The sequence below is a fragment of the Nyctereutes procyonoides genome, unplaced genomic scaffold (assembly GCF_905146905.1).
Source record: "Nyctereutes procyonoides isolate TBG_1078 unplaced genomic scaffold, NYPRO_anot_genome, whole genome shotgun sequence".
Lineage (NCBI taxonomy): Eukaryota > Metazoa > Chordata > Mammalia > Carnivora > Canidae > Nyctereutes > Nyctereutes procyonoides.
In genome coordinates, this window is record NW_026575134.1 from 14,771,886 (window position 1) to 14,786,347 (window position 14,462).

Here is a 14,462-nt window from a genome sequence, read left to right on the forward strand (position 1 = left end):
TGAGCCACCTAGGTGCCCCAAAACCCAGGGCCTCCTTTGTTTTTTTTTTTTTTTTTTTCAGAATTTATTTTTTTTTTTTTAAGTAATCTCTACACCCAACACGGGGCTCGAACTCACATTCCCAAGATCAAGAGGCATGTGCCCTACTGAGCCAGCTAGGGGCACCCCCTATAACCACTATAGTGTTAATTGATTCAGGCAAGCATCATCCATAGACGCTAAACCCACAGAGTGAAAGATTCTTGGGGAAGGATACTCACAAAATTTCAAAGTACTACCCCACAGGATTTTTTGTTTTTAAAATTGAAGTGAAATTCACCTAACATGAAGTTAATAATTTTAGAGTGCACAATTCAGTGGCATTCATACACTCACAATATTGTGTCACCACCATGTCTTTCTAGTTCCAAAGCATTTTCATCACTACAAAATAAAACCTTATATCCATTAAGCTCTTGCTCCTCATTTCCCCTCCCCCCCAGCTGCTGGCTACCACCAATCTGCTTTCTGTGGATTTGCTAATTCTAGATGTTTCACATAAATGGAATCATGCAATACAAAACAGACCTTTTGTGTCTGGCTTCTTTCCCTTGGCATAATGTTTTGAGGTTCATCCATGTTGTAGCATGTATCATTCTTCTTTTTCTTCTTCACTCTTTTTAAGGGCTGAAAAATATTTCATGGTGTGTGTATACCGCAATTTGTCTATTCATGTGTTGATGGATACTTGAGTTGTTTCTAACATTTTGGCTCCTGTGATTATTACTGCCATGTACATTTGTGCACAAAGATTTGAGTACCTGTTTGCAATGGTTTTGGATATATACCGAGAGGTGGAATTGTTGATAATTCTTTTTCGTTTTTTGAGGAACTGTGAGGCTGTTTTCGACAGTGATTGCGCCATTTTACATTCCCACCAGCAATGTACAAGGATTCCAATATCTCAATATCCTTAACAAGACTTATTTTCCATTGATTTATTTGTTTTATTATTATTATTTATTTGTTTTTAAAGATGTATGTATTTGAAAGGGTGAGAGTGAGTGGGGGAGGGGCAGAGAATCTCAAGTAGGATCCCCACTGAACGCTGAGCCTGTGGGACTCAACATGGGGCTTGACATCCGGCTTGATCTCAGAACACTTGAGTTCATGATCTAAGCCAAAACCAAGAGTCTGACACTTAACCACTTAACCAACTGGGTGATCAAGGCAACCTTTATTTTCTATTAAAAAAACATAGTCATCCTAGTAGGTGCAAAGGGGTGTCTCATTGTGGTTTTGCTTTGCATTTGTCTAAGGAAATTGAGCATCTTTCATGTACTTGTTGGCTATTTGTATATCTTTGGAGAAATGTGTATTCAAGTCCTTTACTGTTTTGAACATAGACCACTTTTTTAAGTAGAAAAGAAAAAAAGCTGGCCTTAGTATAGAAAAATGATTAAATGTAACATCACGAATAATGAAACAAACTGACATCATTTCCTTTCTGTTGCAACATACTGAGATGGACACAATATCATCCATATAGCGTACTTGCCAAAATTATTTAACTTGACTTTAACAGGGAACAGATGACTACAAACTGAGGAACATCCTGCAGAACAGTGAATTGGATTCCTCAAAAGAAGTCAATGTTATAAAAGAGAAAAAAAAAAAAAAAAACAACAACCCAACAACAACCAGGGATTATTCTAGACTAAAGGAGTGTAAAAAAGACATGGCAATTAAATGTAATGGACGATTCTTGATTGTATCCTGGATAGGAAAAAAGTCAGTTACAAGGGACGTTTTGAAAATTTGAGTATGGCCTCTGTATTAATATTAAATTTTCTTGGTATGATAATGGAATTCTGATTGCGTAGAATATCCTTGTTCTTGGTACGTATTGACATGTTAAGGGTAAAGGGTAACGATGCAAAAACTTCAATGATTCAGCAAAAACGAAACAAAGGGACTTCCATAGGCACACATACACACAAGGAAAGCAAATGTGATGAAATGTTAAAAATCGGTGCATATGGGTTAATACGGGTGTTCATTATATTTTTCTCGTAACTTCTCTGTAGGGTAGATCTTTTTGAAAATAACAAGTTGAGAAAGTACTTAACTAGAGAGAACAAACTGATGGTTACCAGAGGGGAAGTGGGTGGGGATGGCTGAAGTAGGTGACGGGGATTAAAGAGTCCACTCCCTCTGGGTGATTAAAATAAAAACTCAAAAAAAAAATGTTGAGAAAGTAAAAGTTCCATCAAGTCTGAGCAGCGCTTTCAGTTCTTTGGTTTTAGCATCTTTAGGATCAGACTAGTTACTTTGATCAGCTAAGAACACAGTCGTAGAACCAGAGAGAGTCCACGGTGGGGCGGATATCTTTCCAAAACACTGTAATTACTAAAACAAACAAAGGAAGAGACTGCAGTTGTCATTCTGACCCACTATCAGCTTGATTCCCATCTTTATTAGGCGGCATGATCCATGGAAGGGCTTTGGAGTCAGCTAGGCCTGAACTTGCGTGGTCCCTCGGCAAACTGTTCAACTTCTTTGGACGTCGTCGCCTCCTCGCTGTAAGACGCAGGCAACAACTGCTTGGTGGGATGGTTGTGTTAAATCGTCAGACCGAGCTGGGCTCGAATTCAGGTGCAAAAAACCGCACAAAACAAAGCAACAACTTCATCACGCTTTCCATGCCGTTTGCATCTTTCCCCTCATTACACTCCAAGCACGCAGTGGGGTTAGGTGAGGCGGAAGGAGGAGAGGACTTCCCCAAGGTCACACGGCTCGTGGCTCGTGCGGGTCCCAGGTGTCCCCGCTCCCGGCCCTGTGCCCTTTCCACAGCCGCCAGAGGGGAGCAGGCGGCGCTCATGGGGACGCAGGGATGCCGGGGAGCAAAGGGGGCGAAGAGGCCGCGCGAAGAGCGGGGGTGCGAGACCCGCGGGGGCGCCGGCCGAGGAGGGGCGCGCGGAGAGCGCGGAGAGGCGGGGGGCCCGGGCCGCGGTGCGTGGGGCGGAGGCCGGGCGGCCGCGGGGGCGCGGGGGGCGGAGGCCCGGCGGCCGCGGGGGCGGGGGGCCCGGGCCGCGGGGGCGCGGGGGGCGGAGGCCGGGCGGCCGCGGGGGCGGGGCCGGGGGCCGGGGGCCGGGGGCCGGGGGCGCGGGGGGCGGAGGCCGGGCCGCAGGCTGCGCGGCCGGGGCAGGTGGGCGGGGGCGGGGGCGGGGCGCGCGGCCCCCCGGGCGGCGGGGCGGGGCGGGGGCGGGGCCGGCGGGGCGGGGCTCGGCGGGCCCCCCGCGGGAGCGGCGGCGGCGGCGGCGGCGGCGGCGGCGGCGGCGCAGGCGCGGTGGCCGCCTCCTCCCGGCTGGCGGAGCGAGTGGAGGAGGCTGCAGCCCGGCCCGGCTCGGCTCCCGCGTCGCCGCCGCCGCCGCCGCCGAGCCCCCCGCCCCCGCTCGGCCGCGTCGGGATGAGCTCCCGGAAAGGTGAGTGGCCCGCGGCGCGCCCTCCTCCCCGCCGCGCGGCCCCTCCGGCCGCCGGCCCGACCGTTAATGGGTGTCTTCTCTTTCCCCAGTGCTGGCCATTCAGGCCCGAAAGCGGAGGCCGAAAAGAGAGAAACATCCGAAAAAGTGAGTCCGTGCCCCGCGCCCCCGGGCCCCCGCCCCGCCCGGGCAGGGCAGCCCGTGGCCGCGCAGGGGAAAGTTGCCGGATCCCGGGGTCGGCGGGCTCGTCCCCCCTCCCCCCACCCCCCCGGGGACGCGGGCGCTCGCCTCTGCGCCCGGGCGGGCGGCCCGGGGGGAGGGGCGGGCGGGGGAGGGCGCGTGCGGGCCCCGCCGAGGACCCCGGACCCGGGACCCGCTCCCCGGGCGGCCGCCCCTCCCTGCGCGCCGCCCGCCGGGGTCGCTGGCGTCCCCGCCCCGCCGCGCCGCGTGCGGGCGTGAGGCTGCTGCGCGGCTCGCACCTGGGCACGGGCGCCCGGGAGCCGTGGGCTCCGTGGGCTCCGCGTGCTCCGTGGGCTCCGTGGGCTCTGCGTGCTCCGTGGGCTCCGTGGGCTCCGCGTGCTCCGTGGGCTCAATGGGCTCCGCGTGCTCCGCGTGCTCAGTGGGCTCCGCGTGCCCCGCGCGTGTGTGCACGCGCGTGGGGCCGGCCTCCTCTTCCCCCCCGGCTCCCCGCCTCCCGGCCTCTTCTGCGGAAAGCCCGAGCCGGGTGTCCAGCGGCCGGCCCGGGGTGTCTGGCGCGAGCCCGGCTCCGCGACCTGAGCGCGTCGGCGCCCGCCGGGTCTCTCTCTAGTCGAAACTTTGCGCTCGGGCCGAGCCGAGCCGCGCTGCGCCCCCGCCGCCCCGGGAGCTGGCGGGGAGGGGGTGCTGCTGGAGCCGTGCCAGCCCCCGCCCCGCCCCGCCCCCCAGCCGGCCGCGGACCCGAGGGGGAGCCTTTCCTGGAGAGCCGCTCCCAGACCGCGCAGCGCCCCCGCCCCTGGCTTTCGGCGTCTTTCGCTCCGGGATGCGTGGCTTCTCCCTTTCTGTCGAGCGAGACACACTCCGTGGCATTTGGGGTCCTGTAGGGAACGGCGGCCCGTGATCATCCTCAGGACCGGGTCTTGGGGGATCGCCCTGCAGCGTTCCTGGGCTTCCCCCTCCTCGGCCGCCTTGGTCTCTTGCCTGCAGAATTTCCTGCCCTCCCTGAACACTGCCCTGAGGCCTCACCAGCGCGGTGCTTCTATCATGACAATTTTTCTGTTCACTCGAGATGGGATAGGGCTTGTAAAGCATTTTCAGGGTTTTTCAAAATGGGCATCTCGCTATAGTTAATGCCTTTTCTTGGAAGACAAAAAAAAAAAGATTATATTAGAGTGATGGAAACATACTTATGAAGGAATTGAGGGACTGGTGGGTAAAAAAAAAATCTGATACTGGATTCTTAAAAGGTGAAAACGGGATGGACGCGGTAGTTGGAGATGCTTTACAAAATGACTTGGCCAGCTTTCAAGTCAGGGCCTTAAATTTGGGATTTCCTTTGAATGTCGGAAGATGAAGCCCGCGAGTAAGGAAGAACTGTAACGTTTAGGATCCTGAGTATTGGGTTTTAAAAGCAACCTTAAATACAAAGCATTTATTTTCACATACTGCATTATGTTTAGAAATGTGAAAGGGAATTGGAAAAAAAGCGCGTCCTCGGTTTTGGGAATGGCAATGTGTGTGTATACACGTATGTAATGTGTATGTTGTATGTGGGCATGCGTGTAGAAAAACAGTTTTAGTTAACTAAGTCAACACGTATTTCATATTTTCATGTTTCAGGGAATGACTATCCTAATGGCCAAGAGCCTTTTTTTGGTGTGCTGCAGTTTGGATTTATGTGGTATGTTTATAAAGAATTAGCGTATATCCACAATATCCAGTTTTTGCTCTCAGAGATAACTGTATCTATGTGGTAAGATTTGAGGGAAAAGCCCCCCAGGCAGTGGCAGAGTGAATTGAATGGTTTGCAAGGTAATTAACAAGAGACCAGCCCAATTATATAACAGATTAATGGGGTGCCATTTTTTGCTTAATTCTTTGAATTAAGACACTATTTTAAAGGAATGCTTTATATGATTTATTCACATGTTCAACAAGTATTTGCATGCCTTTTCTTGGAGTTGGTGATAGAGCTTTGAACAAGAAAGTCAAGGCTCCTCATGAAGGTTATATTCTGTGGGTATTAGGGGACCACCTAGGAAGGCAACTTCAGATAGTGCTAAGGGATAGGGACCAAATTAAGATGAGGTGCCTTAAGTGATAGTGATGACATTTGAACACTGCGCCAGGCACGGTGCAGATAGCTTTACACACCTCTTATCCCTTATGACAACACTATAAGGTAGGCACTGTTATTAGTTACCATTCTACAGATGAGCAACTAACATTTCCAGAAACTAGAATGAGGAGGAGGAGATGGGAGTGTGGCAGAGGCCTTGGGGAGGAATGGACTAGGAATGTTAGAAGACCCTAAAGGTCAGGGTGACTGGAGTGCTGCTGGAGAAGGTGGGGCCATGGGAGGATGAGAGCAGGTAGGGCCTTGCCCTGTAGGCCATCAGAGCATTACCGATGGGAGTGACAGGGTCGGTTCCTGTTTTAAAAAGAGCACTGGCCAACTGTAGAGAATGGATTGTCAGGGGTAGGGAGAAGTAGAAACTGGGAGCTGGCCTTCCGTCTATGAAGGAAACCATGGTGACTTGGTTCAGGGTGCAAGCAGTGGTGCCAGAAGTGGTGGAAGAGACTTCAGGAGAGGCCTGCTGGTCTGAGAAGTCCTCATTTTACAGTCAGCCCTGACAGAGGTGATAGTCTGGACCAGAATTCAGGTCTCCTGATGCCCAGTGATTTTGTTTTTTCATTAATTCTCCAGTGGAGGAAAAGGAATAATAGGTCTAATTTTAAACCATATAAATAAAAAGATTGGCGAACCTAAATTGTGTAACAAACAACACGGGCCTGGTTTGATGTAATATGATCTACTTTTGTCATTATCCACTTGTATACACAAGCTGACTCTTCATTTTCATTCAATTCATTTCTGTGAGCTTTTATGAATTGAGCCAGTTCCCATAGGCTACTTTTTTAGTACGCTGGAATTTATGGTTGTCAGGAATAACATTAAGATTTCTCTAGTTAGCTGAGTCAAAAATTTAATCTTGTCAGATTGTTCCAGTGAGTTTAGTTTGCTAATTATTAATTGAGCTGCTTTGTGAGTAACATGTAGCAGGGAGGGATGACAGTGTCAATTCAATTGTGAATCTCAAGAATTAGCTAAATCATATGGCTTGGGGTAGTGTTGCTTTGGGGCATGAATGAATGTATAACATTTTTAAAGGATCTTTATTTTTTGTATGCCTGTAACTTTCACTAAGACAATTCATGTACTAAAAGATTTAGCTTTTATTTTATTTTATTTTTTAAGATTTAGCTTTTAAAGTGTATAATGTGCTGGTTTTTAGTATATTCACAAAGCTTTGGGACCATCACAATTATTAATTTGAGAATATTTGCATCCTCCCTGCCAGAAATAAACCCCATACATACTTAGCAGTCATTCCTTATTTTCCTCTGCTCCTGATTTGTTTTCAATCTCTACAAACTTACATATTCTGGATATTTTATATAAGTGGAATCATACAATGTATTAGTTTCGGGTCTGATTTCTTTCACTTAGCATAATGTCTTCAAGACTCATCCATGTTGAGGCAAGTATTGGTACTGAATTTATACTGCCAAATAATGTTGCATTATATTGATATGCCATGTTTTACTTATCCATTCGTCCATGCTGTGGATTCAGGTTCTTTCCGGTTTTCGACCATAAATTATTATTTTAAAAAATACTTTATTTATTTATTTATTTATTTATTTATTTATTTAGTTAGTTAGTTAGTTAGTTAGTTAGTTAGTTATTTAATTTATGATAGTCACAGAGAGAGAGGGAGAGAGGCAAAGACATAGGCAGAGGGAGAAGCAGGCTCCATGCACCGGGAGCCCGATGTGGAATTCGATCCCGGGTCTCCAGGATCGCACCCTGGGCCAAAGGCAGGCGCCAAACTGCTGCACCACCCAGGGATCCCTATTTATTTATTTTAGAGAGAAATAGCATGTGAGCAGGGAGAGGGGCAAAAGGAGAGGGAGAGAATCTCAGGCAGACTCCACACTGAGCATGAAGCCCCTTGCAGGACTTGATCTCCACTACCCAGAAATCACAACCCAAGCAGAAACCCAGAGTTGGATGCTCAACTAACTGAGCCACCCAAGCGTTTATTTTTTTATTGTATAAGAATTATTATAAATTATTTTTGTATATGAATTATTTTTTAATTCCTTTAAAAATTTTATTTCATCATATATATTTTTTAAAAGTAATCTCTATACCCACTGTAGGGATTGAATTTACAATCTCCATGAATACGAGTCATGAGCTCTACTGACTGAGCCAGCCAGGTGCCCCAACTCCTTTATTTTATTTTACTAAAGAGATTTTGTTTATTTTATTGGGGGAAGGGCAGAGAAGGAAGGAGAGAGGGACAAGCAGACTCCTCCTTGAGAGCAGAGCCAGAAGCAGAGCTCGATCTGATGACCCTGAGATTCTGACCTGCACCAAAACCAAGAGTTGAACTCCTAGCTGAATGCTTCCCCTAGACGCCCCCAACTCCTTTTTTTAAAAATTGAACTTTTCATTTTGGAATTGTATGACTCACAAGAAGTTGCAAAAATGGTACAGAGTTCCCTGTATAGCCTTTATCCAGCTTCCCCCCAGTGGTGGTATCTAACATAAAACATTATCAAAACCAGGAAATTGATATTTACACAGTACTATTAACTGAAATAAGATTTGACCAGTTTTTGTTTATACACTGTGTGTTCTCTCAAATGGATTACTTGTGTACATTAGTATAGTCATGACCAGGATTAGGATGCAGAGCTGCTTCACCACAGAGAAACTTCCTCTTGTTACATTTTATTTCTTTTAAAGATTTTATTTATTTATTCATGAGAGAGACAGAGAGAGAGACACAGGCAGAGTCTGTGAGAAGCAGGCTCCATGCAGGGAGCCCTACGTGGGACTCGATCCCGGGACTCTGGGATCATGCCCCGAGCCAAAGCAGAGGGTCAACTGCTGAGCCACGCAGGCCTCCCATCTTGTTACATTTTAATAAGAGTCAGACCCTCCCCTGGGCCCTAACCCCTGGCGAGCACTGATCTGTTGTCTATTCCTAATTTCGCCACATTGAGACTTCTATAAGGGAGTTACACAGTATGTAACTCTTCGAGGTTGTCTTGTTTCACTCAGCACAGTGCCCTTGAGACTCATCCGTGTTGTTGGGTGTATCATTAGCTCATTCCTTTTTACTACTTAGTAGTATTTCATGGTGTGAATGTACCACGGTTTGTTTATCCATGTACCTGTTGAAAAACATATGGATAGTTTCCAGTTTTTGATTCTTAACAAAGCTGCTGAACATTCGTGTACAGTTTTTTATGTGAACATGTTTCCATTTCTGTAGGATAAATACCCAAGAGAATGATTGCCGGAGGGCTTATGTTTGACTTTCTAGCGGGTTAGCAACTTGTTCTCTTGATGTGTCTTTCCGTCTGTCTCTTTTTCTTCCTCTGTACAGTATCTGTGATCTCTGTGTGTGCTGTTGATGGTGAGATTCTGTGCTCTATCTTTTGGGCTTTGACTCTCTGTTGGGTGGATCCTGTAGGTTATCACTTATCTGTGTTCTCCAGTATAAGTTCCGACTGCTACAGAAAATGATAGGCACAGGATTGGTGGCACTGGATGAGTAAATCACAGGTGAAACAATTTAGGAATGTTGTCAGGCAAGTTGATATCTTTATTGGGTAAGCCTCAACCCTTTCCTGTGGTACAAACTCACAAGCCCATGACCTTGGAAATACCTATCATGGAAGATAATCACTTATTTTTGACTTCTTGTTTTGTTACGCGCTGTTTACTCAGCAAATATTTTTGCTTACCACAATACAATTCATTTTTAAAACAATTTTTCATTTACTAATTTGGGAGAGAGACAGTGAGAGCATAAGCAGGGGGAGGGGCAGAGGGAGAAGGAGAAGCCGACTCCCCTTGGAGCAGGGAGCCTGATACAGAGCTCCATCCCAGGACCCTCGGATCATGACCTGAGCTGAAGGCAGACGCTTAACCAACCGAGCCCCCCAGGCGCCCCCCAGAATACAATTCAATATAACATATATGAAGCAGATTCCTAGCACTAGGCAATGTGTTGTATGCTAGGAAGATTAAGATAAAGCTTGTGTCTCATGGTCAGTAGACCCTTGTGATAAGCACTGTGATTTAGAGGCAGTGGCATTTTGATTGGTAAGGGAAGGCTTTAGGAAGAGATCTGGTTTAATTTTAGCACTACTGTTATTCTAATGAAATAGCCTTTTAAAAAAGTGATTAAAATTAAATAATATGGTCTTGGTGGACAATGCAGACAGTACAGAATAATTTAAAGAATTAAACATCAGTTGTAGATCCACTGATTATTTTGGTGCATTTTTTTCTAGCTTTATTGAGATATTATTGCCATATAACATGTAAATTTAAGGTGCACAACATGATGATTTAGTGCATGTGAAATTGTGAAATGATTGCCACAGTAATCATAGTTAAACACCTTCATCCTCTTACATAATTACCTTTTTTTTTTTTTTTTTTTTTTTGGTGGTGATAGCAATTAAGCTCTACTCTCTTAGGAACTTCCAAGTATATAATACAGTGCTGTTATAGTCTACTTGTGCATTTTTTTAAATTGAGTTGTAGCATATATATGTATGTGTAAAGTGCACTAATCCTAAGTGTGCAGTTTGATATTTTACATATATCCATACCCTTATAACCACCACTCAGATGCAACCACCACTTCCAATACCTACCTCATAAGGTTGGTTCCTCAAGCCTCTCCCCAGTTTATACCCTGCCACCCAGAGGTAACCATTTTGCTCCTATCTGTCATTACTGATTACTTACCTGTTCTTGAACTTCATATAGAATATACTCTTGTGTCTGGCTTCTTTCACTCAACACATCTGTGAGATTTGTTCAATGGTGTTGCAGGTACCAGTAGTTCACTGTTACTGCTCCATTGAATGAATATACAATTTTCTTGTCTTTTCTGTTGATGAGTATTTTTTCTTCAGTCTTTAGTTATTATGAATAAAGCAGCTATAAACATTCTTTTTTTTTAAAATCTCATTACCATACAGCTTGTAACTGAGGGTATTATTATTTTTCTAAGATTTATTTATTTGGAAGAGTGAGCTGGAGGAGGGCCAGAGGGGGATAGAGAGAGAGAGAAAATCTTGAAGTAGACTCCCTGCTGAGTGTGGAGCCTAAGGGGAGGGCGGGGGTAGGAACTCTATCCCACAACCTTGATGTCATGACCTGGCTGAAACCAAAAGTCAGATGCTCAAACGACTGAACCAGGCAGCTATAAACAATCTTGTACTGTTCTTTTGTGGACATTTGCATTCATTTCTCTTGGAGATAAGCCCTTGCAGTTGAATTGCTAGGTTATAGAATAGGTATATGCTTAGTGTTAGTAGTAATGGCAAAGATATTTTCCCCTTAGCTTTATTATGAAATGATTTTAATTGAACTTTTTAACTTTTGGCTATTCTGGCTATATATTGATGCCTCGTGGTTATGTTTTGCATTATTCTGCATGATGGTGTTGAACATCTCTTCATATGTTTATTGGTCATTTTTTTTTTTTTAAGATTTTATTTGTTCATGAGAGACACAGAGAGAGGCAGAGACATAGGCAGAGGGAGAAGCAGGCTCCCTGTGGGGAGCCCAATGCACGACTTGATCCCAGGTCTCCAGGATCACACCCTGGGCCAAAGGCAGGCACTAAACTGCTGAGCCACCCAGGTGTCCCTGTTTATTGGTCATTTGAATTTCCTATTTTATGAAGTGCTTGTTTTGTCTTTTGCCCTTTAAAAAAGATTGGCTTAAGTCTTTTTTTTCTTACAGAAAGTTGACACTTTTATTGAGATATAATTTACATACCATTCTTCTGTATAAAGTGTACAGTTCAGTAGTTTCATAGATTCACAGAGTTACATTACACTGGATCTTGAAGATCCAATAGTAATTTGCCAAGTAAGAGGGGACCTTTTAGGCAGAAGCAGCATTGCAGCTGATATAGACATGCGGAGGTATAAATGGTGTGCTTGTATTTCTGGAATGTCAAGCAGGTAGGGAAAGCTGGGGTGCAGGGTGTGGTGAGCAATGAGTGGAGCTCATTTGTCTGAGGCAGTTGACAAGGGACTGGGGAGCTGTTAAGAGGCACAGGTTGAGATTTTTAGAAAGATTAGCTACTATGTGGAGAATGGCTTAGAGTCCAGGAGTTCCATTAGGAGGCTATTGGAGCAGGCTTCCGGAGACTGATGGGTATTAAGGAAGCAGTAGAATTCACTGGATTTAGTGTCCAATTTAATGTGGGAGGAGCGAGATGCCTGGGTGGCTCAGTGGTTGAGCATCTGCCTTTGGCTCAGGGCATGATCCCGGAATTCCTGGAATTCCCACGTGGGACTCCCTGAAGGGAGCCTGCTTCTCCCTCTGCCTGTGTCCCTGCCTCTCTCTGTGTGGCTCTCATGAATAAATAAATAAAATCTTTAAAAAAGAATAATGTGGGAGGAGCATGGGAGGGGTCTAGGAGGAATCCCGTTTCTGAATTAGCAAAATTTGTGGATGTGGTGTTGTCATTCCTCAAGATAGAGAATGCAGAGCCCATTTGGGAAAAGCTAATGTTGGCTCTGGTTAGGCTATTAGAGGTGTCTGGGTGGGTCCAGTGAGTCTAGTCAGTGTTTGCAGCTAAAGCACTGGGAAGAGCTGTGGTTGGGAGATGTGAATTGGGAGTTGTTGGCAATCGCCGTTGGTGGCTATTGGTTGAAGGTGCTGAGTGTGAACAGAAGAAAGCCATAGTTAGGGTTGGTAAAGGAGGAGCCAGAGAGGAGAACCAGGAGAAAGGGGATTCACAGAGACCAAGAGAATCGTCAGCCGAGTCATAGTCTGCAAAAAAGTTAAAGTGAGATGAGCCCCAATCTTGACCTTTGATTTTGGCAGTTCGGGAGTCATTAGAGACTGGTGAATTTGCATGAGTGAATAGGGTGACTGGACAGTGGAGTCTTTTTCTCTTTTTAAAGGATTACTCCTTGGGACATCTGGGTGCTTTAGTCGATTAAGCACCAGAGTCATCGTGGTTTTCACTCAGGTCGTAATCTCAGGGTTGTGAGTTGGAGCCCTGCCTTGGGATCTGAGCTCAGTGCAGAGACTGCTTAAGACTCTACCTCTCCCTCTGCCCCCCCCCCGCAAAAAAATAAATATGTACATAGGTAAATACACCTTAGAAAATTACTCTTTGAGTAAACTTTGTGTAAAGGAGAAAAGGTAGGGACTGGTTCTTGAGAAGTGGGTCATGCCCTCCCCCCTTGCCCCCCCAATCCCATGTAAGCAGATGGCAAGGAGTTAGGGAGAGGTTGAAAGGTTGAAAACACTGTCAAGGAGGATTTTGGAGCAAAAGCTGAGTTGACAGGAAGGGGTGGGATCAGAGACAGGTTTGTTTTGGACATAAGGACAGTGACTTTCCCTGATATGAGGAAAGCTATAGGTTGCATGTTTTATTTTATTTATTTTATTTCTTAATTTATTTTATTTATTTTATTTTATTTTATTTTTTTTAAAGATTCTTTTTTTTATATAAACTTTTATTTATTTATGATTGTCACACACACACACAGAGAGAGAGAGAGAGAGAGAGAGGCAGAGACACAGGCAGAGGGAGAAGCAGGCTCCATGCACCGGGAGCCCGACATGGGATTCGATCCTGGGTCTCCAGGATCGCGCCCTGGGCCAAAGGCAGGCGCCAAACCTCTGCGCCACCCAGGGATCCCTATTTTATTTTTTAAAAGATTTTATTTATTTATTCATGAGAGAGACACAGAGAGAGAGGCAGAGACAGAAGCAGGCTCCATGCAGGGAGCCCGACACGGGACTTGATCCTGGGTCTCCAGAATCAGGCCCTGGGCCAAAGGTGGTGCTAAACCGCTGAGCCACCCGGGCTGCCCAGATTGCATGTTTTAAAAAACATATTCCTAGACCTTGCTGGAGTGTTACGTAATACATCATATAGGTGCGGTTTTATCTTTGGAAAATTAAAAACACTGGAATGGAGTTACATCTGGCCCTGGGGATTTTGTACCTGTTGTAAGTGCAGGAAAGGTTGGCTGTTACTAGGCTTCTGGTGTTACTGCTGTCCTATTTTCTCAATAACATATCCAGCTGTCCCAACTCTGTTGTGTTTCCACATATTGAGTATGCTGACTTCTCTCTGCTGTAATTCTATGTTGTTTTAATTGCTTTAGTTTTCAATACATTTTATCATTTTTTGGTAGGCCAGAGGCTCCCCTACCTCTCCTATATACACCTTGTTACCCTTCTTTTCAGAATTTTTTGGCAAGTCTTGCATAATTATTCATTAAGATCCTATTTCCAAGTCCCCACCCCCATTGTTTGCATTTGGTGTTTGGTTTGAGGTGATTGAATATGTAGATTAATTGAGGGAGACCTGAAAAGTTCTGAATTGGAAACACATTTTAAAAAGTGACTTTATGTTTTATTTATTTATTAATTTTTATTTATTTATTAATTTTTTAAAAATATTTATTTATTCTTGAGAGAGACACACAGAGAGAGAGGCAGAGACATAGGCAGAGGGAGAAGCAGGCTTCATGCAGGGAGCCCGATGTGGAACTTGATCCCAGGACTTCTAGGATCACTCCCTGGGCCAAAGGCAGATGTCCAACCGCTGAGCCACCCAGGAGTTTCACATTTTTATTTTTTAAAGCTTTATGGTCAACCTGGCCCTTGAATTCTCAACCCAAGATCGAGAGTCACATGTTCTGATTAAGCCAGCCAGGCGCCTGTAAAAA

General features: G+C 45.7%; 1 protein-coding gene across 4 annotated transcripts in view; it reads left to right on the top strand.

Moving 5' to 3' along the window:
• Positions 1–3,339: 3,339 nt before the first annotated feature.
• SRPK2 (SRSF protein kinase 2) overlaps positions 3,340–14,462 on the top strand; it is a 239,137-nt gene continuing 228,014 nt past the window's right edge. For 3 of the 4 annotated variants that reach the window (XM_055301172.1, XM_055301176.1, XM_055301177.1), the window contains exons 1-2: positions 3,340–3,464; positions 3,554–3,608. In XM_055301172.1, the coding sequence (XP_055157147.1) occupies positions 3,449–3,464; positions 3,554–3,608 (71 nt within the window). In that variant the 5' untranslated portion in view covers positions 3,340–3,448. Of the gene's footprint in view, positions 3,465–3,553; positions 3,609–5,313; positions 5,338–14,462 lie in introns of those variants that run through there. The other variant, XM_055301173.1, reaches the window with a different exon arrangement.